The sequence below is a fragment of the Quercus lobata genome, chromosome 2 (genome assembly GCF_001633185.2).
Source record: "Quercus lobata isolate SW786 chromosome 2, ValleyOak3.0 Primary Assembly, whole genome shotgun sequence".
Taxonomy (NCBI): Eukaryota; Viridiplantae; Streptophyta; class Magnoliopsida; order Fagales; family Fagaceae; genus Quercus; species Quercus lobata.
In genome coordinates, this window is record NC_044905.1 from 76,856,813 (window position 1) to 76,883,210 (window position 26,398).

The 26,398-nt window shown below is 38.6% G+C and overlaps 2 protein-coding genes across 2 annotated transcripts; one reads left to right on the forward strand and one right to left on the reverse strand.

Annotated features, from left to right (window-relative positions):
• The first annotated feature begins 471 nt into the window (after window positions 1-471).
• LOC115976683 (UDP-glycosyltransferase 90A1-like) lies at window positions 472-2,284 on the forward strand. Its single transcript, XM_031098131.1, has one exon. It carries the CDS (start codon window positions 727-729, stop codon window positions 2,152-2,154), a length of 1,428 nt encoding a protein of 475 aa, XP_030953991.1. The 5' UTR covers window positions 472-726; the 3' UTR covers window positions 2,155-2,284.
• An 8,729-nt stretch (window positions 2,285-11,013) lies between these two features.
• Window positions 11,014-12,636, reverse strand: LOC115971148. The gene is made up of 4 exons (XM_031090867.1): window positions 12,468-12,636; window positions 12,152-12,353; window positions 11,737-12,052; window positions 11,014-11,586 (listed from the first exon to the last, which is right to left on the reverse strand). Exons 1-4 carry the CDS (start codon window positions 12,634-12,636, stop codon window positions 11,014-11,016), a joined length of 1,260 nt encoding a protein of 419 aa, XP_030946727.1.
• Window positions 12,637-26,398: the final 13,762 nt, after the last annotated feature.

Consider the following 26,398-nt stretch of genomic DNA (forward strand, 5'->3'; position numbering starts at 1 on the left):
GAAAATGAAAACATTTGTGAAGTCTACGTCAAGGAAAAAGAAAAGAAAAAGGAACAGAAAGAAATGGTTAAAAAAGAGGGAAAAAAAAAGAAAGGAAAAGAAGTGTTTTTTTACTCACATAAAAAGGTAAATGAAATCTTAATTTTAAGTCACAACAAAATTATGATTTAAAGTCACGAATTTAATTATTAAGTTTACAAATTTGTGTAACACTTTTTTCCTTACAAACACATAAAAAAAAAAAAGCAATCCGAAATTTTTTTTCTTAATGTGTTTGTAATATAGCATGCGTAATATATATAGCTTTAATTTTATCCAAAAGTAAACATCAATAGAAAGTTAGAAACATAGTAGCGGTTGATGAGGCCGTAATATCTCTTAACCCCAAAAGTCTCTAACCATATTTTGTTTGTCACATACTCACAGTCACAGTATCATCTTTTCAAGTTTCAAGGCTTTAATAAGACGACTTCTACCGACCACAACTTGTCATACGAGTTATGATATTTATTGTGCCAAAACGTGTGGCACTAGATTTACTCAAATACCTGACTCTGTAATCTATGCATGTAGCCTTCCACTAGGATCCTCTATATATATCCTCCACCGGACCACCAAACAACATGTTTGTTCACTAAACACTATTAAATTGAACCTGGTTAGAGAGAGAGAGACAGAGACAGAGAGATCTGAGGAGAGGAAGAGAAGAAGGAGGAGGAAAAGAATATGGGTTCTATATCTGGTGATACACAACCACACCATGTGGTTCTCTTTCCATTTATGTCCAAAGGCCACACCATCCCACTCCTCCACCTTGCACGCTTACTCCTCCAGCGCCGCCTCACAGTCACCATTTTCACCACCCCAGCCAATCGTACTTTCATCTCTGAGTCCCTCAATGACGCCACAGCCTTCATTCTTGACCTACCATTCTCTCACGACGTGACTGATTTACCTGCTGGCATTGAGAGCACAGACAAACTGCCCTCAATGTCCATGTTCCTTTCATTTGCAAACGCCACAAAGCTCATGCAGCCCGATTTCGAACGAGCACTCCAGAATCTTCCACGTGTCAGCTTCATGGTCTCTGATGGGTTCCTCTGGTGGACCCTAGAGTCTGCTTCCAAGTTCAACATCCCAAGGTTTGTATTCTATGGTATGTGCTATTACTCTTGCTGTGTGTCTAGAGCTGTGGCTATTGATAGACTTCTCTCTGGACTCGAATCAAATAACGAGTTAATAACAGTGCCTCCTTTTCCATGGATTAAAATTACTAGAAATGACTTTGAGCCCCCAATTTCTGAGGGGGAGCTAAAGGGTCAGAAATTTGAGTTCACCATGGAAACAATCATAGCAACATTATTGAATAGCTATGGTATTATATTTAACAGCTTCTATGAGCTTGAGCCTTTGTTTGATGATTATTGGAACCGTGAGTGTACACCCAAGGCCTGGTCCGTGGGGCCTCTTTGCCTGGCTGAGCCACCAAAGGGTAGAACTGAACCCCACAATAAACCCAAATGGGTTCAGTGGCTGGACAAGAAGCTTGACCAAGGGAGCTCAGTTCTGTATGTAGCTTTTGGGTCTCAGGCAGAGATTTCACCTGCACAACTCAAAGAAATAGCAACTGGATTGGAAGAATCCAAAGTGAATTTCTTGTGGGTGATAAGAAAGTGTGAGTCAGAGATTTCAGATGGGTTTGAAGAGAGAGTGAAAGATAGAGGAATTGTAGTGAGAGAGTGGGTTGACCAAAGGGAGATTTTGATGCATGAGAGTGTGCAAGGGTTTATTAGCCACTGTGGATGGAATTCTGTGTTGGAGAGCATATGTGCTGGGGTTCCAATCCTTGCATGGCCTATGATGGCAGACCAACCTTTGAATGCAAGAATGGTTGTAAAGGAGATAAAGGTGGGACTGAGGGTTGAGACGTGTGATGGGTCAGTGAGAGGGTTTGTGAAGTGGGAGGGGTTAGAGAAAATGGTGAAGGAGTTAATGGAGGGAGAGAAGGGGAAGGAGGTGAGGAAGAAGAGTAAGGAACTGGCAGAGATGGCCAAGAAAGCTATGGAGGAAGGTGGATCGTCCAAGTGCACTTTGGACTTGCTCATTAATGAGACTTGTGGAAAGATGACACGAACAGGTGACAATGGGGTCTAATAACTTGATGCAAGTCTTTTGTTTTGTTTTGTTCTGTTATTTTTTTTTATTGAGATAATTGTATGCAGTTTAAACTTATTTCTCGTTAGACTCCAAACATTTTGTGTATAAACAGGGGTCAATTAAGTTACATAGCTTTTGGCATCTACGACTACGGGGCGGATTGTTAGTTTAGTTTAAGCAATACTTTTCAGTTTTTAAAAAATATTATACATATTTTTTCACACTTTTTCACTTATACATATTTTCAAAAAATACAAATAACATTACTAGAACAAAGTTACCAAATGACCCCTAAATTCAATTTGGTACTGAATAATTTGTGAGTAATCCATTTAATTTATGAGAAATTACACTTTATTACTCTAAACTATACATCAGATTACACTTTACACTCTAAACTATTTGAATTCACGCTTTGTATTTTAAACTATGACCCTTGTTACACATTGTATCCTAATGTTAATTTTATTATTAAGTTAGACAAAAATTAAATGCACATGATTTGCACATAACTTTTGCTTAAGTGGCACATTATTTAAAGACCAAAACACCCTTTTTCCCGATCAATTAAAAACATTTCCCTTCCATGTTTTTCTCTCTCTATGTCACCCAAAAAGCAAAATGGAAAAAATGATTTCTTGGTTTCTTCTCCTTCTTCCGCTAAGATCTTTCTCTTCTTGGTACTCACACTCCCACTCCTCGCTGGCGCATTGGTTTCTGAGGCCCAAACCAGCTTCGTAGGTAAGGAGCTGTGGTGCGTGGCGAAGAACAACACGGAAGACACGGCCTTGCAGACGGCGTTGGACTGGGCTTGTGAGCCCGGCGCCGATGACTGCAGCTCAATACAGCAAGGTGGGCCCTGATACGACGCAAACGACATAGTGGTTACGGTTGCATGCGTTCAACGACTATTACTTGAAGCACGGCTTGACCACCGACAATTACTCCTTCGATAACACTGCTGCCCTCACTTCTTTGAACTCCAGTCAATCCCAAAAGCTCTTCTTCTTTTTCTTTTTATATGATTGATCTTGACTCTTCGAATATTGACTCATCAATTCCTTTTTTTTTTTTTTTTTTGGGTCCTAAAACTCATAATTTAAAATAGCGTATCTCTGAATCAATTTTAATGGAGGCCATTTTAACAACTCATCAGAGCAACCACGTTTCAAAAAAAAAAAAAAAAAATCGTTATTGCATAAAATAATCTCAAAATTTTTACTACTTCTCAAGGAGGCTAATTTAAGAACTATTTAAAAAAAAAAAAAAAAGCACAAAAAATGATTGAATGATGGTTCTTTGTTGGTTGGATCGATATTCCAGCAGTATAACAAGAAAAAATTTATAACCTTCGGCAGATTAGGTCCAACACATAAACAATGATTATGAAATTTTCTGTAACAGAGGAGAATAAATAGTGGAAAAACAGGGATGATAAAGGCCGCTGCAAATCTGATTTTTTTTTTTTTTTTGAATTGTTCCTGCTTGTATGTAAGTAATTTTATTTATAAGTGAAAATGATGTTTTGGTCTTTATAAGTAAAAATCAGTGATGACTCCAGGAATTTTGTCCAGTATTCTTATTCTACTTTGAAAAAATTTCGGGTCATTCCGGTTTATTTCAGGTGTTTCGGGAAATACCGGCCGAAATTCAAGATTTGGCTGGCATGAAGTTTGTGCTTTAAAAAAAAAAAAAATCTTAAAATCAAAACAAATTTGCATTCTGTACACTGAAAAACCTCAAAAGGAAAAAAAAAAGAAAATAAAAGAAATGAACAAAGTTACCTATACAATAAACTATAAGTTCATTTGAAATATTAATAAAATTATTAATTATTGTTGTTTAGTTGTTTCATTAATTTGTTTGTCTTTTATAAACTATAATTTGTTATATTATTGTTTTATTAATTATAAAATTATTAATTGTTGTTTAGCCTAACATATTTGTTTATCTTTTATAATGTATTGGATAATTAAATTATTAATTATTGTTTATTAGTTGCTTCATTATTTTTCTTTACTAACTATTAGCACACACCCTATTCACCCCTCCCCCCACTCAACAGACAAGCTCCAATCACAAGAGCCAATCAGAAATTTACAATCACCGATCACAATAGACAATACACTAAAAGACAAAAAAGAGAATCAGCCAATCATAAATATTAATAAAGTTACAGTAAAGCTAAAAAACAAAAAAAAGAATCAGCCAATCACAAATATTAATAAAGTTACAGTAAAGCTAAGCAGTTACAGTTCAATAAAGCTAAGGGTGGGGCCAGAGGATTTGTGACCCTGGCCCACTTTACATTGGGGCCCAAGGCCCGAGCCAAGGAGGGATATAGCCGGGGACCTACAGTGAAAGTCCAAATAGCCTTGAGACATGGCCGATGATGACTCTATCCTCGGCATCTCCAAGGCACTCCTAAAAGAAAGGGCAAGAACGGCATAGGAATAGTTTTGAGAAGAGCCAAACACATCCGCGTTGATAGATAAAGGAGCCTTGGACAATATGGCGACAAAGGACAAAGGAAAGGCTGCCATTACTGCAATTAAATACTCTGCGTCAGACAGAGCAATGCTTTTCAGCTTTTACAACCACCCCCAACCACTTTGGGTATGGGCTAATGGGACAAGTATCAGCCTTGGAAAGTTGAACCTACACGTGGACGTTGGAAGAGGGGTAAAGGCTAATATAAAAGGAGAAAGAGGGGTAAAGGCTAATATAAAAGGAGAAGTAAGCAGTCCAGAAAAAAGGGGCTGGGAAAAAAGGCCAAGAATCAGAGCCTCCCAGGCCGTATCGAGAAGAAAAACTTCTCGAGCGAACATGTTTTAGTTCTGTATGAACACCATGACTAACCATCGTTCGATGACCAAGGCCTAACCTTTCAAACCCATGCTCTACAAATTATATTATTTGGGCCCTTAACGTGCGAACCCAGCATCATTTTGGGGTTGTTACAAATTGAGTCCTTACACTAAGCAAGCTCGTATCAAAAAAATAAAATAAAATAAAGTTAAACAATTTCACCAAAAAAGAAAAAAGAGAATCAGCCAATCTAGTCTTAAAGAGAGTGACCCTCACTCCACTTTCATAATTTCACTCTTCAGATGAGAGAAAGAGACAGAGAGAAGTAAGAGAGTAGAGAGAAAACCCATTAGAGAAAAAGGGAGAATCAGAGAGAAGAAAAGTGTAAAGTAAAGATGAAATACCTTAAGGTTGAGGGAGCAGGGAGGCTGAAGTTGAGGGGCGGCGTCGTCGGACAGGGCAGCACGTCGAGGCGACAAGGTGAGGAAGGAATCTTCGATCCGATCTGTGCTATTCCAATCTCCAATCCGACTAGCGAGGTCGAGGCGATGACCGATCTCCGATCCGACTGGTGATGACCGATGTTGCTCGAGTTTGAGGCAGAGGTAGAGGCGATGAGCTTTGTTTCTCCATTTCTGATTTCAGTTTTTGCTGCCATTCGTGGGTTAGGTTTGCTACCATCTGTCTTTAGGTTGGGTTTTGGTTTTTTTTTTTTTTGGGAGAATCCGTGGCCCGTGGGTTTGCTATCATCTGTTGAGTTTGCCATATGTTGTTTTTTTCTTTAGATTGGGTTTGCTTTCTCATTTGTTGTTTAGGATTGATGTTGGGCTTTGGGCAGTGGGCTTGCTCTGTTACTTTTTTTTTTTTTTTTTGCTTGAAAGTAGAACAAATAATTTTTTTTATTTTTTATTTGAGGGTGTTCTTGATTTTGGTTAAGGGTGTTCCTATTTTTTTTTTAAAGGTAAACAAATAAAAAAATTTAAATTATTATATATAAAAAAAATTTTATTTTCGGGTCAGGGTGTTCCTAGGAACACCCTGACCTCAACGTGGCGTCGCCACTGGTGAAAATGATGTTTTGGAAAAATCATTTGCAAGTCATATGCTAATTTAACAGTAAAACTAATATTAGGATGCAAAGTGTAACAAGTGTCATAATTTAGGGTGCAAAATATAATTTGGTGTATAATTTAAGGTGATAAAGTGCAATTTTCCTTTTAATTTGCGTACAGTTGTATGTATACCTTTCGTTACGTAGGAAAGGAGGAAAAAAAAATTGGAACCAACCTACTCACAAGACAGGGCATATATTTTATTGGACTTTAAGCTCATGAAAAAAGAGTTAAGCTTAGGCCCGTGTATGAATGCACTGAACCGAAGTCCTATCCATGAAAAAACTCCATGTTATGATCCACAAAGCTGGGATGTAGACTTGGACTAAATTGAGTTAAATGATTCGTAAACTAAAATGAGTTGTTAAAAACATAGCAAGTGGGACTTTAAGATTTATCATTCATACCCAAGCTGATTTAAAAAATGATCTGCGGATTTATTTAGGCTCAACAATTAATCTTCACATTTGTCAAGAATATTTAGTTCAATTGTATTTTTCTTGATATTTCCAAAAGATACGTAAATGACTCAAATGGTCCCCACCTCTTATTTTTCGAATTAAAAAAAAAAAAAAACACTTCAAATTTGGGGCTAAAACTAAAACATCCATAATATATTATCTGAGACAAATAATAAGGGCTGCAAGATTACCAACTGTTTATGAATAGTTTTCATAAGTTATAGTTTGATTATTAAAAGATTCAAACTCAAATATAATAATATATTTGTGAATAACTATGCAAATATGAGACTACTTTACCCAAAGCTCAATCATAGTCATGTTTAAAATAACAAAACTTGTATCACAACTGTTTAAAAGGCTAACCGTGAATAGTAGAGAAAAAGTAGTAGATTTACGTGAAAGAGATAAATAATCAGTCACAGTCTAACATGTAAGATAGTTATGACAAAAATTGTGACAATTTATGTGGTACTAGAACTACTCTTCCTTTTATCCCTTACTCTTTTGCACCAACATTCGTGTACCTTTTGTTTTAAGTAGTACAAATACAAATACTAACCAACATCTAACAACTCAAAAAGAAAAAATAATTAAAATTCAATAACAACAAGAGCTACCTCTTGTGTAACATTAAATCTATACATATATATATATAATCTTTCAACACTTTTTTTTTTTAAGAAAATAAATTGTTTGAGAGAGATCTTTACCAAAAAAAAAAAAAAAATTCATCAAAATTAATTTTCACATTATAAATGTTAAGGGGATCATTGTCATCTTTAGTTAAGAGTCTTGTACTTTAATTAACTGACACTTTTTGGTGTTTTTAAAGAAAACATCTAGGATCCTAATTCCTCCACCCTCAACTATCTATTTATCTAAAAATAAAATAAACACTAAAGATTTTTGGATTGCATTTCAAACAAATATTATTGTAGTGGGGTAAACATTGGGCCTTATTATAATAGAATAAATATTGGGCCCATTTCAAGCAATGGCCTAAACGCAGGAAACAAATCCAACATGGACTGGCCCATTCTAACAATAGATACAGAACCTTCGACTATTGATCAGGGTCAGTCTCCTTCCTAGCATACTTCTAAGTTAGTGTCCAAACTACCAAGGTAAGTCCTAGCCTAGTTTCGAGGTAGTGTCTGAACTACCAAGGTAAGTTTTAGCCTAGTTTCAGGATAGTGTCTGAACTATCAAGGTAAGTCTTAGCCTAGTTCCGAGGTAGAGGTAAGTACCAGGGAAGATCAACTTCACTGAGGAAGCTATCTAAGATTTTCAAATAATTCCACAACAACCCCCGCATTAAATGAAGGTCACCTGCCTAACATCACCGCATTTAATGCAGAGGGACAATCCTAAACAATAAAAAAAGACCCCAAAAGTCTCTATCCATGATGAATAACCAAAAAAGGAAAGCCCAATAAGATCAGAAATTATCTAGGTGGACACTTGAACAATAAGAAGAAACCCTAGAAAGCTCCATTCATGATGAAAAATCAAGAAAGAAGAGCCTGATGAGACCAGAAGTTATCCACGTGGACAATGACAAAACATAAAAAAGAAGATGACTCATATCAAGGAAGAGAGAGAAAAAGGGGGGGGGGTGGGACACAGAAAATATAGGTGTGAAACATTAGGAGTGAAAATTGTAAGAGAAAAGGATGTTATGAATAAGAGTTTTCCTTTTTTTACATACTGGTGTAAGAGTGAGATAAATTCTGGATTTTTGTTCAAACTTCCCATTGCGGATTGTTATAAGCTCATAATCTAAATTAATTGTGTTCTTAGGCAAGTTATTAAGCTTGGTCTAAATTCTTGCTTCCACAATTAGTGTTCATTTATTTATTTAATACGTGTATCAATTCTAAGAAAAGTTACACTGAGTTATGCACTCTCATAATTAACCCCTTCAAAATTATGTAAACGGGTATAATTACAAAAAATGTTTGAAACTTTTTTGACATACCATTCTATATATACCCTAGAACTTTTAAAAAATGCATATGATTATTATGCCTTCACCATTGAAAATAAGGTGACTCACATGGAGTGTACTTACCAAATGGAAAAAAGAAATGATTCATATATATATTTTTGGTAAACTAGAATTTGCATTAACATAAACTAAAGGCAAACAGCAAGATCAGGGATAGCCCTGTTACAAAACACACCCTCCTTATCCGCACTAATAAAATCTAGTAGGTCCACAGGAGGATCCTAATACACACTAAAACAACAATCTTGGAGCGCCCCTTTCCTAGCTAAGAAATTAGCACAAGAATTAGCCTCATGATAGTAATGCCCAATCCGGACTTGGCCAAGTTGGGCTATCAGCTGTCTACAGTCATCAACAATAGGCATAAAAATCCGGTTAGAAAAAGAAGGATTGCTAATTACATCAACCGCAGCTTTTGCATCTATTTGAATATCAACAGCTTGAAGATTCATGTTATGACAAAGGTTAAGGCCATTGCGGAGAGCCCAAAGCTTAGCTATAAAGCTTGTGGTGACTCCGATGCATCTAGAGAAACCTCCAAGCCAATCTTCATGGTCATTCCGAATGATGCCACTGCAACCAGCTTTACTTGGATTTCCTAAGGCTGATCCGTCTATGTTTAAGTTAACCCAACCAGGTGAAGGCTTCTCCCATCGAATCTGAATCATCCTTCTACTACCCAATATTTTAGGATTCAAAACACAATGCAAAAACTTAAGTGCCTGGAACACAGCTTCATTGTGAAAACCAGGCCAAAAGTTTTGGCCTTTGAACACAACCTTATTCATTTCTTTCCACAACAACCAAATGACAAAAGGAAAGATAATTCTCCAAGGTGGCTGATTGGACACTCTACTCCTATCTACTTTGCAATTCTTCTCAAGCCAAATGTGGAGGCTATCCTCAAAGAAGCTGCTGTTTGGCCTAACACCTAGGCTGGTCCAAGTTGTTTTTGCCATCTCACAGTCCCTAAGTCTATGAATAATAGTCTCAACTTCCCTTTGATAGATGGGGCACTTATCCAGCTCACTAAGGTGCCTTTTAACAAGGCAATCTCCCACACCAATGCTATTATGCAAGCATTGCCACATGAAAGATTTATTACGCAGTAAAAAATCCACCTTCTAAACCCAAAACTCCATGAACTCCTCTTCCTCCTCGCTGCATCTAGTGGCTAATGAATAGGCTGATTTAAGCGCAAATTCCTCGTGCTTATCACCATTCCAAATCAACCTATCTTCCTCAATAGAAGCTCCCAAAGAATAAGGCATGGCATTAATTTCCATAAGAATATTATTTAGAATCTGGACAGAAATTTTTGACCAATCCCACCCATGAGGACCAAAATCCTCTTTAACTTGGAGACTCTCTTCTTCTTCAAGGAGTGGACCTTGGATTAAAGTTCTTAAAGGGGCCATTGCAAACCATTTGTCATGCCAAATGCTCAAACTACTATTTCACCCCGGAATCCACCGAATGCCTTTATGGAAAACCTCACTACCCTTTTGAATTGCTTTCCAAACTCTAGAGCAAGGAAGCTTGTCCTTAGCTCTAGCATGCAACCGACGGCTATTGCAATACTTGCTTCTCAAAACCTTTGCCCACAAAGCATCCTTCTCCATCCGAAATCTCCAATTAAGCTTAGCAAGGAGAGCTTGATTCCTTCCCCTTGCCGATTGAATTCCAAGACCCCCTTGATCTTTAGCTTTGGTCATTTTGTGCCAACCCACCCAATGTGTTCTTTTCGAAGAATCCGAAGATCCCCAAAGGAAATTATGATTAACTCTATCAATATCATCCAACAACTTCTTGGGTAAAGCCGTGCATTGCATGACATAGGCAGGAATAGTAGATGTGGAGGCTTGAATGAGCACCGTTCTACTCGCAAGGGATAATAAATTAGCTTTCCACCCCGCCAACTTCTACTAGACCCTATCCAAAATGAAGTTTAGATCTTGATTATTCCCTCCCCGATGCTTCAAGGGAAAACCAAGGTACTTTCCAAGATTTGGAGTTTGACTTAAATCCCAAAATATCACACAAGGATTCTCTTGTATCCACATCTACATTTGGGGAAAATAAACTCGAGACTTACTCTCACTGATGGATTGACCTGACCTAGCACAAAAGTCATCAAGCACATCCCTTATTATAGAGCAATTTACATCATCCTCCTTCGCAAAGAGGACCAAATCATCCGCGAAGAACAAGTGAGAAAAAACCATCCCACTCTAAGAGCTTTTGACAGGCACCCAACTCTTCTCACTGCATTTATCTTCAATGAGATGCCCAATAACTTCCATACAAAAAATGAAGAGATAAGGTGATAATGGATCACCTTGCCTAATTCCACGCGAGGGGAAAATAGGCTTAACATTTCCACCATTAAAGAGAATAGAAGTAGAGACAGAAGACACACAACTCATGATGAGGTTTACCAAATTGTGGGGTAAATTTGCATTAATCAACACTTCCCGAATGAAACTCCATTCAATTTTGTCATAAGCCTTTTCAAGATCCACTTTAACGCTGGCAAATTCAGGCTGCCCTTATCCTCTTCTGACAAAACCACTTGCCACTTGGAGGGTCGAGGGATATGTAAAGGAGAGCAATTAAGGGTAGTTGAAAACAATTTGCTAAACCCTTCTCTAATGAAAGACATAGCCCCACCCTCACTAGTGATCCATTCTCCCATATCGTTCTTTATACGCGAAATACGATTATGTCTTCTCCTTACAATGGTAGACATATGGTGAAACGCAGTATTTCTATCACCCTCAATCGGCCGATTAATGCGAGACTTCTGCACCCACAACTCCTTTTCCTGACAGAGAATATCATTTAACTCTTTGTGCAAGGATTTCTCCATTTCAACAAAAGAATGAGAAGGATTTTCTGCCAAAGCTTTCCGGATCCCATTCAGCCAAGCTAAAACTTTCTTCTTCCCCACAAAAATGTTTCCAAAATGGTGCTTATTCCAATCCGAAGCCTTCTTGGAAAAACAATCAATAGCCACTTGGAGAGGTCGAGAAAAACCCTAGGCTTCCGAAACAATCCCAAGAAAAGATAAGTTCGACAACCAAAAACTCTGGAATCTAAAAGGCCTAGGAAGGCGAACTCCATTACTTGGGTTAGGTTCGAGAAGCACCGAGCAATGATCGGATACACACTTTGTGAAATGAGTCACCCTCGCATCGGGGTGGGCAGCACACCAGTTTGGGTTGGCAAAGAAACGATAAATTCTTTCTTGGACTAGAGCATTTATATTACGTCTATTCGTCCAAGTGAACCGAGACCTATTGAACCCCATATCTATCATGTTGCAATAGTCAAGACAATCTTTAAATAGTAAAGACCTGTTTGAGTTAACAGCTCTACCCCCAAACTTGTCCCCATCAGCAAGAACTTCATTAAAATTTCTAGCTATTATCCAAGGTTTCTCATGCAAATCAGCAGCATTTTTAAGATAGTTCCACAAAATGCATCTTTCATGAAATCTAGGACTAGCATAAATAGCTGAAAAAATAAATTTAAAGGAAGATGAGGTTACCTTCACCAAAACGTGAACCTCTTGCTCAGACACAACTAATTGAGTAATCTACCCTTTATCTGAGTTCCAAAGAAGCCATATTCCACCAGCAAATCCAATCATGTTTGAATGGATGGCCCCATCAAATGGCAACCTATCCGAGATATCCCTAGCTCTATCACCTCCAATTCGGGTTTCCATAACAACCATAATAGCCAGATCGTGATTATAAACCAACTCCCTAACATGATTTTGAAAAGAGGGCTTTAAAGCTCCTTTGCAATTCCAAACATAATACTCATCATTAAACAATTTAGAGGAGTCAGATGAACATCAAATGGACGGACCAAACCCGCTTCCTCCATCAAAATCCAGACGATCCACCATACCATCTTCGTCGTCAGGCCTTTGCCCGGCCTTGATAACGCACAACGCAACAGCACACCCACCCATTTCTCCAGGATTATTTGTTAGATGCTGAACACCCTCATCCTTCTCACGATCAACCTCATGTTTGCCATTCTTCTCTAGGCTGGTTTTGTGATCTTCCATACCCATTGGAAATTCAGCCTAAATCGAATCATGGTGTGAGTGTGATGAGCTTCCAACTCCACCGTAGTCACTCTCGGGTTCTCCAAAAACCTGCCACCCATGTTGCTCACTTGTCTCCCTCCTTGCACAAGCTCCAAACTTGAACCCACCATTTTGATCAGCCTGGATCAAGGAGATTCTCAAAGTACACTCGGTGCTGCTGTTGTTGACCTCCTTTGTGTGGCCAAACTGAGGGGAGTTAAAGTGGAGAGCCCTACTCCTTGCAAATTCTTTTTTGCCCTTTACTGAATTGGAATTGGGCTTACCTTTAGCTGAGCCATGACTAAACCGGCCTTGATTCCTAAGCCCATCAAGTCCTAAGCCTGTGCTTAAAGCCTCCTTAACATTCACTTGCTCCTTGGATACCATATTCAAGCCCAATTCACATTGGGCTTTTCTTTTACCTTCATCCTTGCTTATGCGACTTAGCCCATCTTCATTATTTAAACTCCTGCTTCCCAACATCTCTTTAGAATTCTCGTGACCTGAAGCAGACCTTAAAACCGCTACATGGTTGTTGCGACTTTTATTACCCAGTCTGGAATCTTTCCTTTTCCATGAAATTACCACCTAAGGGCCGAAAGCAGCAACGTTGGACTCCTCCTTCGAGGTATCTCGGTTTTCGGGTGTGGCCTCGGGTTGTGCCATAGGAGATGTTGGGGCTTGATTCCCTCTATCATCACTATCGGCAGCAGAGGCATCATGTGGACTTGCCGATAAGAACGACTTGATGGTGAACGGACAGAACTCCCGTCTATGGCCTATGCGACCATAGTCAAAACATAGTTGGTTCACACCTTCATAAACAACAGGCTGACACTGCTGTCCTATTTGCACGTTGGTGACCAACGGCTTGCTCATTTCCACTTGAACACATAAGCGTGCGTATCGTCCTCTAGCTTACAAGGCAGTATGTGTATCCACGCTTAAAACTGTCCCTAATGCCTGCCCAATCTGCATAAGCACTGTGGCCTCATAATACTCTATAGGCAATTCATTCAACCTGACCCACACCGCCACTGAAGAAACTAGCGCTTCTGAGGGCTTAAAGTTCACTTCCCATTTCCGGATGGATAAGAAATGACCCCTAACAAACCAAGGACCTTTCTTAAGCACCACTTCAAGATCCTCATCAACTAAGAATCTTAGTAGGAAAAATCTCTACCAAGATCCACCATGTCCACCCTTCCATTCGGTTTCCATGGGTCCAGTAGCTTAGAATGGAGATAGTTGTATCCCACATTTTTGCCAAAAACCTTTACGATAATCGCATTTGTCCATGGAGCCTGAATGCGTTGTTTAGTTTCCTTCGACAAACATACCGACGCAAATCCATCCATGATCTCCTCATTCTCTTCATCCGAGTCTGAATCCGCCTCCATTTGATTCGTAAAAATGAATGCTTGAGAGTAAGCTCCCGGTATTTCCCCAACCAACTTATCCTTGAAAGAAAGCTTGGGTGGGTGGCTGGGTTCCCCACCCTGTGAAGATCTTCTTTCATCTGATGCATGGTGTGAATCTTTCACTTTTTTGGTGTTGTGGGCTAGCTTGTTTTCCTCTTCCAAGGAGTGTGAGCGAGAGCGTTCCATCGTAAAACTTGGGTTAGAGATCCATCGAAGTGGGAAAAAGTTGACTCATATAATTGAGTTGATAGCAACATGTGTTAGTCAAACACATAGGCATGCATTTAAATAGATGTAAAATCATGAAAAAAGATAGGAGAAACTACGATAAGATGTGAATTCTTCAAAGTGGATGGAGCACACACCATTATCTCTCTCTCTCTTAATCATATTATTTATAGATCTACGTTGTGAAAACGAATTTGTAAATCTCAATGATAAATAGTTTTCACATTTTACTCAATTAAATATGATCTACCTCTCCTTCTAAAAAAAAAAAAAAAAAAAAACTAATCTACCTTATTATTTTGTATTAAATCTGTTAATAATATGACATGCGTATGATGAATTATTATTATTATTATTATTATTTTTTGAGGGGAAAAACATTCAAATTTCATTAACTAAATTCGGCCAAATCAGCCTGAATTACATAAGAAAGCTGTGGTTGAAAATTCGAAATATTGCTAGCAAACTTAGCTAGACTATGGGCCGCAAAATTACATTCTCTCTTGACATGAGAGTAACACAATTGATCAAAATTAATTGAACTAAACTTAGCATCATCTATCAGTGGACCAAAAGAAGATAAGGATCTTTGATCAGTTGACAGCACCTTTATTACGGTTAGCGAATCACCTTCCAACACAACCTTAAAAATACCTATCTCTGCTGCAAATGACAGAGCTTTAGTAGGTGCAAATGCCTCAACCTCGTCGTTGCTATATGCTTGTGATAAGCATTGGGAACATGAAGCCATGACCAAACCCGCACTGTTTCTTATTACCATGCCAATACCTGACTTGTTCTCACTAGAAAAAACAGCTCCATCGAAGTTTATTTTCATAAAATCTGATGGAGGAGGTTGCCATCTAGTTCTGAGTATAACATGTCTATCGGTTGTGGTTGGTTGACAAGCCAAAAATTTAGCAAACCTGTCATTAGCTAACTGAAGGATCTGGTGGAGAGAAGCTGCTACAAGATGAAGTCGTACCTGATTGCGTTAAGTCGAAATCAACCAAGTTGTCATCACAAAGACCTCCACCTTATCATGTTGTTGAAGAAGCCAAGATAATAGCTCCTTGAAGTCCAGAAAATTTGCATCCCGGCGCAACTAAGAGAGCTCCGAACCTACCCAGACCGTGTCTAATTCCTTGCAATCCCATAGAGTATGTACTGGTGTCTCATGTGCTTCATGGCAGCGATCACATAACGGGTCATTGATGATTGTATGGCGAACAAGGCTCGCTTTTGTTGGTAACGCGTTACGGCATGCACGCCACAACAAATTCTTGACTTTGTTAGGAACCTGAAGAGTCCAAATTCCCTTCCATAGCTTCGAGTCTGTTATGACATTGTCCTGGGCAATGTCCAATGCCTCTTCATCCTTAAGAAACCAATAACCTGACTTGCATGAATATTGTCCATATTGTGAGTGAGGCCATATTAAAACATCCTTTGCATCCATTCGACTCAAAGGTATTTTTTTTTATTAAAGTTGCCTCCTCATGAGAAAAGATACAATCTATTAGCTCCTCATTCCACTGTCTTGAACTTTCCTCACTCAAGCTTGAAACTGTGGCCTCTCCCATAGACTCAATATGGTAGGAAGCCACAAAAGGAGAGTTTTTCCTTGGAATCCACCCATGCTGCCAAATTTTAATTGTCTTACCATTCCCAACTCGCCACCTAGCTCCCCTTTGTAGAACGTCTCTACCCATGAGTAGGCTTCTCCAAGCATATGATTCGGATCTTGAATCTGTGGCTTCCATGATAGAGCAGTTAGGAAAGAAGCGTGCCTTAAACACCTTATAGAAAAGAGAGGTCTTATTGTGTAAAAGGCGCCAAGCTTACTTGGCCAAAAGTGCATCATTGTGAAGAGCTAAATCTTTGAATCTCATCCCACCAACCATTTTTGATTTTGTAAACTCACCCCACCTCACCCAATGGATTTTCCTCCAGTCACCTCCTTGTCCCCAAAAAAATTTTGTTTATTAGTGCCCCAACGTCATGGCACGACCCTAAAGGAATTTTAAAACACCCCATAGTATATATTGGTATAGCCTGGATTATTGCCTTGATCAAGACTTCCCTTCCTGCTTATGAAAGTAGCTTTCCTTCCCAACCTTGTAGTTTTTTCCATACCCTCTCTTTGATGTAATTGAAGCTTGCCTTCTTTCCCTTTCCCACTAGTGAAGGGAGGCCCAAGTACTTCTCATATTGCAAAATCTCCTGCACTCCAAGGGCTTGTTTAATACTTGACTTGGTTTCATTAGGGATTGATTTGCTGAAGAAGAGAGATGTTTTGTCCCCATTCACCTTTTGACCCGAAGCTTTCTCATAATTTTTCAGAATATCCAACACATGGCCACACTCCTCCATTGTTGCCCTGCAAAAGAGAAGACTATTATCTGCGAATAACAAATGTGTTAGTTTTGGCCCCCTCCTACAAAGAGAGAAACCATGAATATCCCCATTCACCTCCGCTTGTTTAATCAACCCGTTCAAACCTTCAATACATAGCAGAAAAAGAAAGGGTGAAAGAGGGTCACCCTGTCTAATGCCCCTGGATGGGTGGATGAGACCCCTTGGCTCACCGTTTACTAAAATGGAATACGTTATTGTCTTCACACAAATCATAGTTAAATTAATCCATCTCTCATGAAAACCCATTTTCCTCATCAGCTCTTCAAGAAAACACCACTCAACCCGGTCATAAACCTTACTCATATCCAATTTGAGTGCCATAAATCTAGAGGTACCTGAATTATATCTTTGCATACAATGAAGTGTTTCAAATGCAACTAAGATATTATCAGAAATCAACCTATCTTTAGTAAAAGCAGATTAATGCTTAGTAATGATATGTGGCAAGAATTTTTTCAACCGATTAGCTAACACCTTTGAGAATATTTTATATAGCACATTACAAAGACTAATAGGGCGAAATTGGTGAACATATTCAGGATTATCAGTCTTGGGTATGAGTGTAATGAAGGTGTGATTTATAGGATGGGGTAAAGTACCTGAGTTTAGCCAAGATAAAATTGAAGAAGTGACATCCTTATCAACAGTACTCCAAAAATGCTGATAAAATAATGGTGGCATCCCATCAAGCCCCAGAGCTTTAAGCGGAGCCATCTGTTGTAAGGCTTCTGAAACTTCAATCTCCATGAAGTCACAGGTAAGAGATAGATTCATCTCTTCTGTTATGATTTGAGGGACATGTGCCAACACATTGCTTGAGTTCTCTAGTCTGGAAGTGGTAAAAAGATTTTGATAGTACCTTGTCAATATAGCAGAAATCTCATCGAGTTAGGTCCTCCAAGCATCCACCTCATCTCTAATCCCCCTAATTTCATTCTTCCTAAACCTCTTCGTTGCTTGACTATGAAAATATTTTGTATTTTTATCACCTTGGCTTGCCCACAAAACCCGTGACCTTTGAGCCCACATACGAGCCTCCCTGTCCATCAGTACACTAACTTCAAATTTTAACTCTCTAACCCGATGGTTAACACCACTGATTTGTGCTTTAAATTCGGCCTTACACAACAATTCTTTCTTTTTTATCAACTCTTGTCTTACACTACCAAACACATTTCGATTCCACCAAAGTAAGTCTTTACCACATTTTTCCACCTTAGATAATATTGTAGAATCCAATTCCGAACCTACCATTGAGTTCCATGCTGCTTGTATTGTTTCTTCACAAGTTGGATTTGACAACCACATCTCCTCAAAGCGGAATATTTTATTGCGTGTTGGGATGTCTAATGGTGCCAGGACTACTAAGAGAGGGCTATGATTCGAAGAATCACAATGTAAATGATGAACACCTAACCCTGGGAATTTCATAAACCACCCATTAGTAGTAAGACCTCTATCAAGCCTTTTCCATATCGAATTGCCATTTTCAAAGTGTCTAGCCCATGTGAATTTCGACCTAACGTATCCAAGATCCATAAAACCACATTCATCAATAACCTCTCGAAATAGTTGCATCTGAAAACGAGACCTAGTTGCAGCCCCCAACTTCTCATCTTGCTTAGTGATCTCGTTAAAGTCCCCAAAACAAAGCCACTGAATTTTTGGACTTGAATTGAGAGACCTCAATTTGTTCCACGCCTCACACCTTCTTGCTGTCTCTAGTTCCCCATAAAAACCTGTCAAGCGCCACTCATTGCTCATATTCTTATCTATTGAAGCATCAATATAATATTTGTGTGAACCTTCAATCCTCAAGTTGACTGAAGATTTCCAAAAGAGTGCCAATCCACCTCCTCTACCTTCTCTTGGTACCACCCATCTATGATCAAATTCAATGTTTCGTTGTACAGTCTCTAGCCTTGCTTCGTCTGTCAAAGTTTCGGCTAAAAAAATGACAGAGGGATTTTTTGCCCGTATGATTTCTACAAGCTCTCTTCCTGTTCGCAAGTTCCCAAGCCCACGACAATTCCATGCTAGGCAACTCATTGTGACTGGCGGGGTTGATGATCAGCCTCCACCTTCTCAAAAAATACCTCCTCATCACACCGAGAAACTTGTAGTCGCTTGGAAGGTAACTCGGCTTGATGTGCTAATGCTGAACCCCTTCTTTTTTGGCTTGAGATAGTCTCTGAACCATGGCTGGCCGTGTGAGCTTCGTTTCTAACTCTACGGGTCCTAGATGGCAAAACACGTAATTGGCTAGATGGGGAAGAAACCCTAGCCGTTACTTGAGGGGCACGTGCTTCATTAACTTGAGTATGGGTAGGAGATGTCTTGAAAGCACATGACTCAGGTCCAAGTGTATTAATTGTTGGAGAATTCTGAATGTCAAATTTGGACAGCTCGGCATCAATTCCTATTAAAGGCTTATCACTCTCCACCGTTTGCTGAACTGAAACAGATTTGGGCAATAAATCCTCATTAGTCACGCAATTACTTGGTTGAGTAATCATAGAATTACTTCCCAAACTGGACATGCTATTACTCCCCTTATTGATCACGTTATTTTCTTCCATATTGAGCCCACTATTCCTTCCTTGCATGCCGTCAGGACCTGAGTTTATTGATTATTTTTTCTAATCAAATGAAACACTGAGTTTATTTTTTTTTATTCAGTTATTTACTTTACTATATAAGAGATTCTTAACCTATCAAATGATTTAAATTATCAACAAAAATTCACCGTAAAAAAATGTGTGAGGATCACTTTAGTTTTTTTTTTTGGCTAAGTATAGGTGTGATAAAGGTTGTCAAAGTTGGGATCCTACATAGGATCGTGGGAGGTAGATGAAATTGTGGATCATAGGATCGGATCATGGATCCTAAGATCCTACATTATTTGAGAAAAAAACAAAAAATACACCTTGGTATGTTAAATAATCACATAAATTATACATTCATTGATATAATTATCATACATCACTATATCCATTTGTAAGCATTATTTTAAAGAGGCCAAAAATCTCAAAACATGACACTCTATTGGAATATTTTTTATTTGGGTCCAACTGCCACTCTCTCTATATTAGAGTGGAAAAACATAGTCTATTGAGATTTTATTTTTTATTTAGATCCAATTGATCCTTCTATCAAGTTAAAGAAGATTACAAGAAACAAAGGTCGTTTGGGATCGTCAGAATTGTACAGTTCCACCGATCCTAAATGATCACAAAGATCTTATTTTAAGTTTGCTTTAGCTAGTCTTCGTAGAATTGTTTGTAGTCTAGTTGAAGGCTTTTGGCCTTCTTTTTTTTTTTTTTTTTTTTTTGGCCCTATTGTAAAGTGTCTTCTGTTTGATTAAACTTTTCATTAATGAAATTATACGATCATCTCAAAAATAAAAGAAAAGAAAAGAATCATAACCATTTACTTGTGTTTATTTTTAAATAAAAGAATATATAATTGAATTTTTTACTATGAATCTGCATTTTTTTTTTTAATATTGTACATATGATATAGTATAATAGTGCAATGTATTTTATTTTATTATTTTATTAAAGCGAGGGAGGAAGACCAACCTTGTGAAGTAGTGCAAGATATTTTTTTTAAAAAAGGCAGGTACTGAGTCAGGACTTGGAGTTAAGGGGGCAGAAGTATAAAAAAAAAAAATTGAAACTCTAAATAAACATTCAATTAATAAACCATCAATAAAGAAAAATACACAAAATTATTATTTTTTAAGATATGACAATGCAATTATTTATGAAGGTAAAAACACAATTTTGGTCTCTACATTTTGGAGTTACAATCAATTTAGTCCCTACATTTTGGTAGTAGTCAATTTGGTCCCTGTTTTTTTCAACTTGCAATTAATTTGGTCCCTATCGTTAACTCACTAACGGAAAATGTCTACGTGGCAAACAGTTTGCATTGTTGGCATGTCTAATATTTAAATATTAAATAAAATGCTAATGTGGCAAAATTTTAGTGGCTACATTAATGCTTAGATGGCAAGAAACTCCACGTCAGTTTTTTTTTTTTTTTTTGTTTAAATAATTTTCTTTTCTTTACCAATTTTGTTCCTATCTTTATTTTTTTTTCTTTTTAATTTTATTACAATTGCTTTTAGCCAAACACCCATTCACAATTTCACACTACCAATCTTTGACAACCAAGTCCCATGTAGCACCTAAAAGTCTCCTCCATCACAGATCATGGAAACCCATGTGACAGACAGAGAGCAAGAGCCTTGTGTTTGGAGAGAATCATAATAAGTGATAAAGGGTTAGATTTAAGTTTGATTGTGAGAATTTAGGGTTTATTTGAGGAAAGGGGAAGAGATAGAAGCCACTGACGTTAGCGGTGGTGGCAGTGTAGATCTAGCCATGGTGGCTGGTCAAGAGAGACAAAGAGGGCTTAGAGAGAGAGATTAAAAAAATGAAAAATGAGCTTCGGTGATGGTGAGATCCATGTAGATTAGCAGACAAAGAGAGGCTGATGCTTGTGCTGTGGAGGTGGTGGTAGTGGCGGCAATGAGCGTTGTTGGGAGGCCGATGCTTCTCTCTCTCTTATTCTCTGTTGCCGTCACCGCATGATCTGCAAAATGGGTACAAGGATAATGGATTTGATTGAAATGTGTTTCAGTTTTGGGTTCTCTTGTTGTGTATTCTTTTTTAGATGTAGTGATTTTGGGGTACATGGATCATCCGACCATCTTCTTGATCTGTAAGCATATTTTGATTATTGGGATTACTAGGAAGTGAAGATTGGGTTTCAAAATGTTACTTCAACTTTGGCAAAGGTGATTCAATTCTAGTGCAGTAATCTAAATGGTAAATGGAGGCATCCTCCCATTCCTGTTTACAACTGGTAAGAGGTTTGTCATATTGTCATCAGAGGAAATGTTCTTTTATAATTCATTTCCAGAAGAAAAAGATTTTACCCAGGTGTTGCAACTGGACATAGCATCTCGTGGGGACCCGTTTCCAAAACAATGAATGAATAGTTTCTAAACGATGAATGGTTAAAGAAATTGTAATAAAATTAAAAGAAAAAAAATAAAGATAGGAACAAAATTGGTAAAGAAAAGAAAATTATTTTTTAAAAAGCTGATGTGGATTTTTCTTGCCATCTAAGCATTGATGTAGCCACTAAAATTTTGCCACGTCAACATTTTATTTAATATTCAAATATTAAATGTTGGGACACGTTTTGAAGCCCAAACCCAAAATTTAAAGGGATATTGGTTTAATGAGCCTAATACAATAAATTTGTAAAGAGAGAGTTAGAGAAATAGGTCATAATGAGTTGGACAATGGATAAAATGGGTTTCAAAAGGTAATCAAACAAAAGCAAGAGAGATTGATTCGAATAAATTCGCTCTCGGCACAATCCGAGGAGGTGAATTCTAATATAAATCAATTTAATAGATTACAAATACAATTTTGATTACTACAGTTCTTTCTCCCTCTCTTTCTTTAATCTCCTATTTAGGGAGGATCTCTTACATTATATAGTTCATTTTGGATGATCTTGATCCTATACTTGTTAATTATTTGAGCCACTACTTGAGTGCTTATTCCATCAGACACCCTCTCTGACTTTCTGTGAGTTGTGATAGCCAAGACAGCACTGTTTAGGGGTCTTCTTCACATAAATGTGGTCAGAAAGTTAGCCACAGGTCATTCAATGCGGTGGTAGTAGCTTTTCCTTAGATATTTCTTAGCTTCCACTCTTTCAGTACGTTTACGATGCACGTCCCTCCCAACGGAATTTCCTAGAAGGTCACTTCGAGTAATAGAATATACGTTTGATCTGTGCTTTGTTCATCCGAGGAGACACTCCTCCTTGGACCACCTTTCCTAATCTTTCCACTTGCATGTTACTTATGGGACTTTGAACTTAACACTCTCATTATTGTTTATTCTTCCTCGGACCAATCAACATCCTCGGCCAAAACCCAAGGCCCAATATACAATTTTGGGCCCTTATCCCTACATTAGACATGCCAACAATGCAAACTATTTTCCACATAGACATTTTTCGTTAGTGAATTAATGGTAGGGAGTAAATTGACTGCAAGTTAAAAATAACTGGGACCAAATTGACTGCTACTAAAATGTAGGGACTAAATTGGCTGTAACTTCAAAATTTAGGGACCAAAATAGTGTTTTCGCTATTTATGAAAATAGAACTCGCCGTCTTTTTAAATTTTCGAAATCATTTATGATTGAATCCGTGCTAATTGTCGCAGCAATGTCCCTTTCAATGAATAACATCATAGCGTCTAACAAAAACTCATCTTCCATTTTGTTTCAACAACTAATCAATAAATTTTAAAGTTGCAAATAATCTTTTTAATTATTTACCCAAAAAAAATATATCTTTAATGTTTTAAAAGACACTAACTAATGAACAAAAACACTAATGACAAAACTAAAAAAGAAATCATAAAACATCACAAGCTATGGCTAAAGACAAAACTACAAAAAAAAAAAAAAAAAAAAAAAAAATCACAAAACATCAAAGGCTATGGCAATAGGAGTTGACTGTTGACGTGTTGTGTTGTGCTGTGTTTGTTAGATGACAACTTTTTTATTTATAAAAGAATATAAATTATGGGCTATATTAAAGAGAGAAAGACAAAGATGGGTCAGATTTTTACCTCTCTTTAACTCTTTCTCTCTAGTTTCCTTTAGTATATTCTATGTCTCTGATGATGCCGTAAATATCACTAGTGAGCTACATGATCTTCGCACGCTTGTAACGATATCTGTACAGAAAATAGAGAAGACCTAACAGAGAGCACCAGCGTGGTGCTGGTCGAATACCCACCGAAGGTCAAGTTAGAACTATTCTCACAACTCTAAAGTGCTAGAGAAGGGTAAATTATGCATACCTTGATTTGTGAGGGTATTGGTGCTTTTATAGTAGTAGAAGGTTGACTTCTCTTCCTTGGTGTAGAAGTTTTTTCCTTATAGGAATCCTCTTGAATAGCCCTAAACATGATGGACAAGACATTTCCTTATAGAGAAGATATTCATTAATTCGCATATCTTCCAGAATCTTTTTTGTGCTAGAATTTCTATTTGCCTTAGGATCCTGCAGTGGTTAAGTATGTGTCGCAAGTATTTCCATCTAAGGCTTCTGGCTGCCACGTGGGTGCTTACGTGGGTGCTTGATCCGTTCTTGTTGCATCGGTTTATGCAAGATATGTCCATAATAGACCTCTGCACATTTGGGCTCACCCTCTATCGGCCCTCGGATGTGGATCCGTCAAGCTCACTTCATGGAGATCCGTTAACCTAAATTTTTACCCTCTTCAATTGCCCTTTTACCCCATGGGTTCGTCATCTTTGAGCGGAAGGACCCGTGGGGTGATGATTTAAGGTTCAGGGGATGACGGTTCAAAGTTCAGGGGATAACGGTTCAAAGGCCTGTGGGTCGACGGTTTCAATACGGATGTCGTGAATTGTGCCAACCCCTGACAGGCTGTCCGGAAGCCATTTATGACGTGTGACACGTGTCGCTCTTTCATTGGATCTTATCTCGGATCGAAGCGTCGCTTTGTCTTGCGTGCACTTCCTCTATAAATATCACACACCTTCTCCTTTCATTTCTCTACTTTTTGCTGAAACGCACTGTCAGAGCACTTCCGTCATACTTGTCAGAGAACACTTTGTTTAGTTTCTGCATCCGTCATCATCGACCTTCATCCGTTCTCTTGCTAACTTTGTAAGTACTCTCTTATCCATAAGTCTCTCTTATCCTCAGACATACTCTTTTTATTTTTCTAGACTTTATACACCCGTCACTCCTTCTAGACCCGTCAGAGTCTTTGGTTTTGCTGTCACGTGTAGGCAATGTCTAGCACGTCAAGTAACCAATTAGGTGTCCATAACGGAGCGGATTACGAGGAAGTATACCCTTCAGGTCACAAAGACCAAGAGAGTACAAGCGAAGAGAGGAGTCTATTCGCCTCTTCCTCATCCTCAACAAATGAGGATATGGAGATGGCTGACCCAGAGGTTTTTGATGATGTCGAGGAACGAATAAAATTCGTCGTAGGTGCTGATGGACTTAGGGAGTTCAACATGCTACTGGAGTGGACGGTAAATAATTTTAGATCCACCATCAAGGAAATACACTTCAACACTCTTAGGGCCAATTTTCATATTCTAGATAACATCCCCATCCGTCTACCCTATAAGTCGGAGAAATGCTACTATGAAGGGGTAGAAGGTGTCGGGGTGTACGGACAGATGCTGAAGGTAGGACTAGGTTTCCATTAAGCTCCCTTCACCGTGAGCTTCTCAAATACCTGGGCCTGTCCATCAACCAAGTTTCCCCAAACGCCTGGAAGGTCTTCATAGCAATGGAGGTCCTATACGGTGCTATGTCAAATGGTAAGAGAAGGCTGACGGTGTGGGAATTCCTTCACTGCTACCGCCCAGATGAAATAGAAAAATCAAGGGGGACGTATAGTTTTGCGCCTAGGAGTCCATTCTTGAAGGTTATATTTGAAACCCTTGACTCTAATAGGGATTGGAAGAGCCGTTATTTCTTCCTAGAAGGTGACGAGTGGATGTGTTGTCCAAGGGATATGGAACACATGCCTGTCGATATAACTTGGGGCATATTGCCTCCATCCAATATGTACCCGTCTCAGTGTGTGAATTCTTTATTACCGTTCAGTTTATTACAACATTTTTAACCGTCTTCTTCTTTGTAGTTAGACGTCATCCACAAGTTGAACTTGAGGAGTTCAGCTTCCTTGAGAGAATTTTTGCTAAAACCAAGCCGGAAGAAAGGACTTTGGCGAAATTAGTTACACTTAATACCATCCATTGGTATTGTGACGAATCTGAACCAACACCAGCAGCCATCAAGTACGACGCCAAAATTCGCAGACATAAGTCCGTCGTTCTCGTTCTATTTGAACGGGTTTTTTTTTTTTTTAATCTTTAGTAATTAACTTCATCCGTCCACCTTTACAGAAATGGACGATGCTAAGAGAAGGGTAATGATCAAGGTACAGGCTACCAAGAAAAAGGAAACCGGCGACGTGGCTCCCAAGTGAACGGGCTCAAGCAACCCGTCCACAAAAAGGAAGCAGTTGCCCAAAGGGGACCGCCTTGCCAAGAAACCCAAAATCCCTTTGGAGCCCGTTGTAGGGCGAATGGCTAAGGGTGCGAAGACGGTCACACCAGTGAAGCATGGGGCTGGCAAAGGCCCTATGAAGGCTCCGTCCACCAATCAAGAAAAGCCGCCCGTCCTCCTTCGTGAAGACTCTAAATATGCCTTGGAGCAGCTCTCATTCATTATATTATTGGAGGATTATGAGGACTTGGGTAATCACTCCACGGAAGCTATGGGGGAGACGGGTCTTTTTGCAATTGCTCAGGTAATCCTGCCCATCGACTTTCAGTTCGTCCTTTCCACTTGGTTTTCTATCTAACCTCCCTTTTTTCTTGTGTTTCAGGCCATGATTATGATGAAAGGGCTAATGGGACAGTGGCTTACCCACGAGACTATGAGAGACCACGCCACCGACTCGTTTTTATAGGATGTTGGGCCAAACCCACGTGAATCGGTGGAGTCGTGTTATTACCTCTCAAAATGGAAGTTCGACTAGTTATACTTTTCCCTTTAGATTAAGGGTTTTACAATGGAGTCGC

Bases quoted from the DNA above. Each gene is read 5' to 3' on its own strand.
- LOC115976683 (XM_031098131.1), top strand. From the start codon at position 727: ATGGGTTCTATATCTGGTGATACACAACCACACCATGTGGTTCTCTTT.
- LOC115971148 (XM_031090867.1), bottom strand. From the start codon at position 12,636: ATGGGTATGGAAGATCACAAAACCAGCCTAGAGAAGAATGGCAAACAT. The intron at 12,354-12,467 runs GTATGGTGGATC...GGAATTGCAAAG, and splicing joins AAGGCCTGACGACGAAGATG to GAGCTTTAAAGCCCTCTTTT. The intron at 12,053-12,151 runs GTAGATTACTCA...TATTTATGCTAG, and splicing joins CTTTGGAACTCAGATAAAGG to TCCTAGATTTCATGAAAGAT.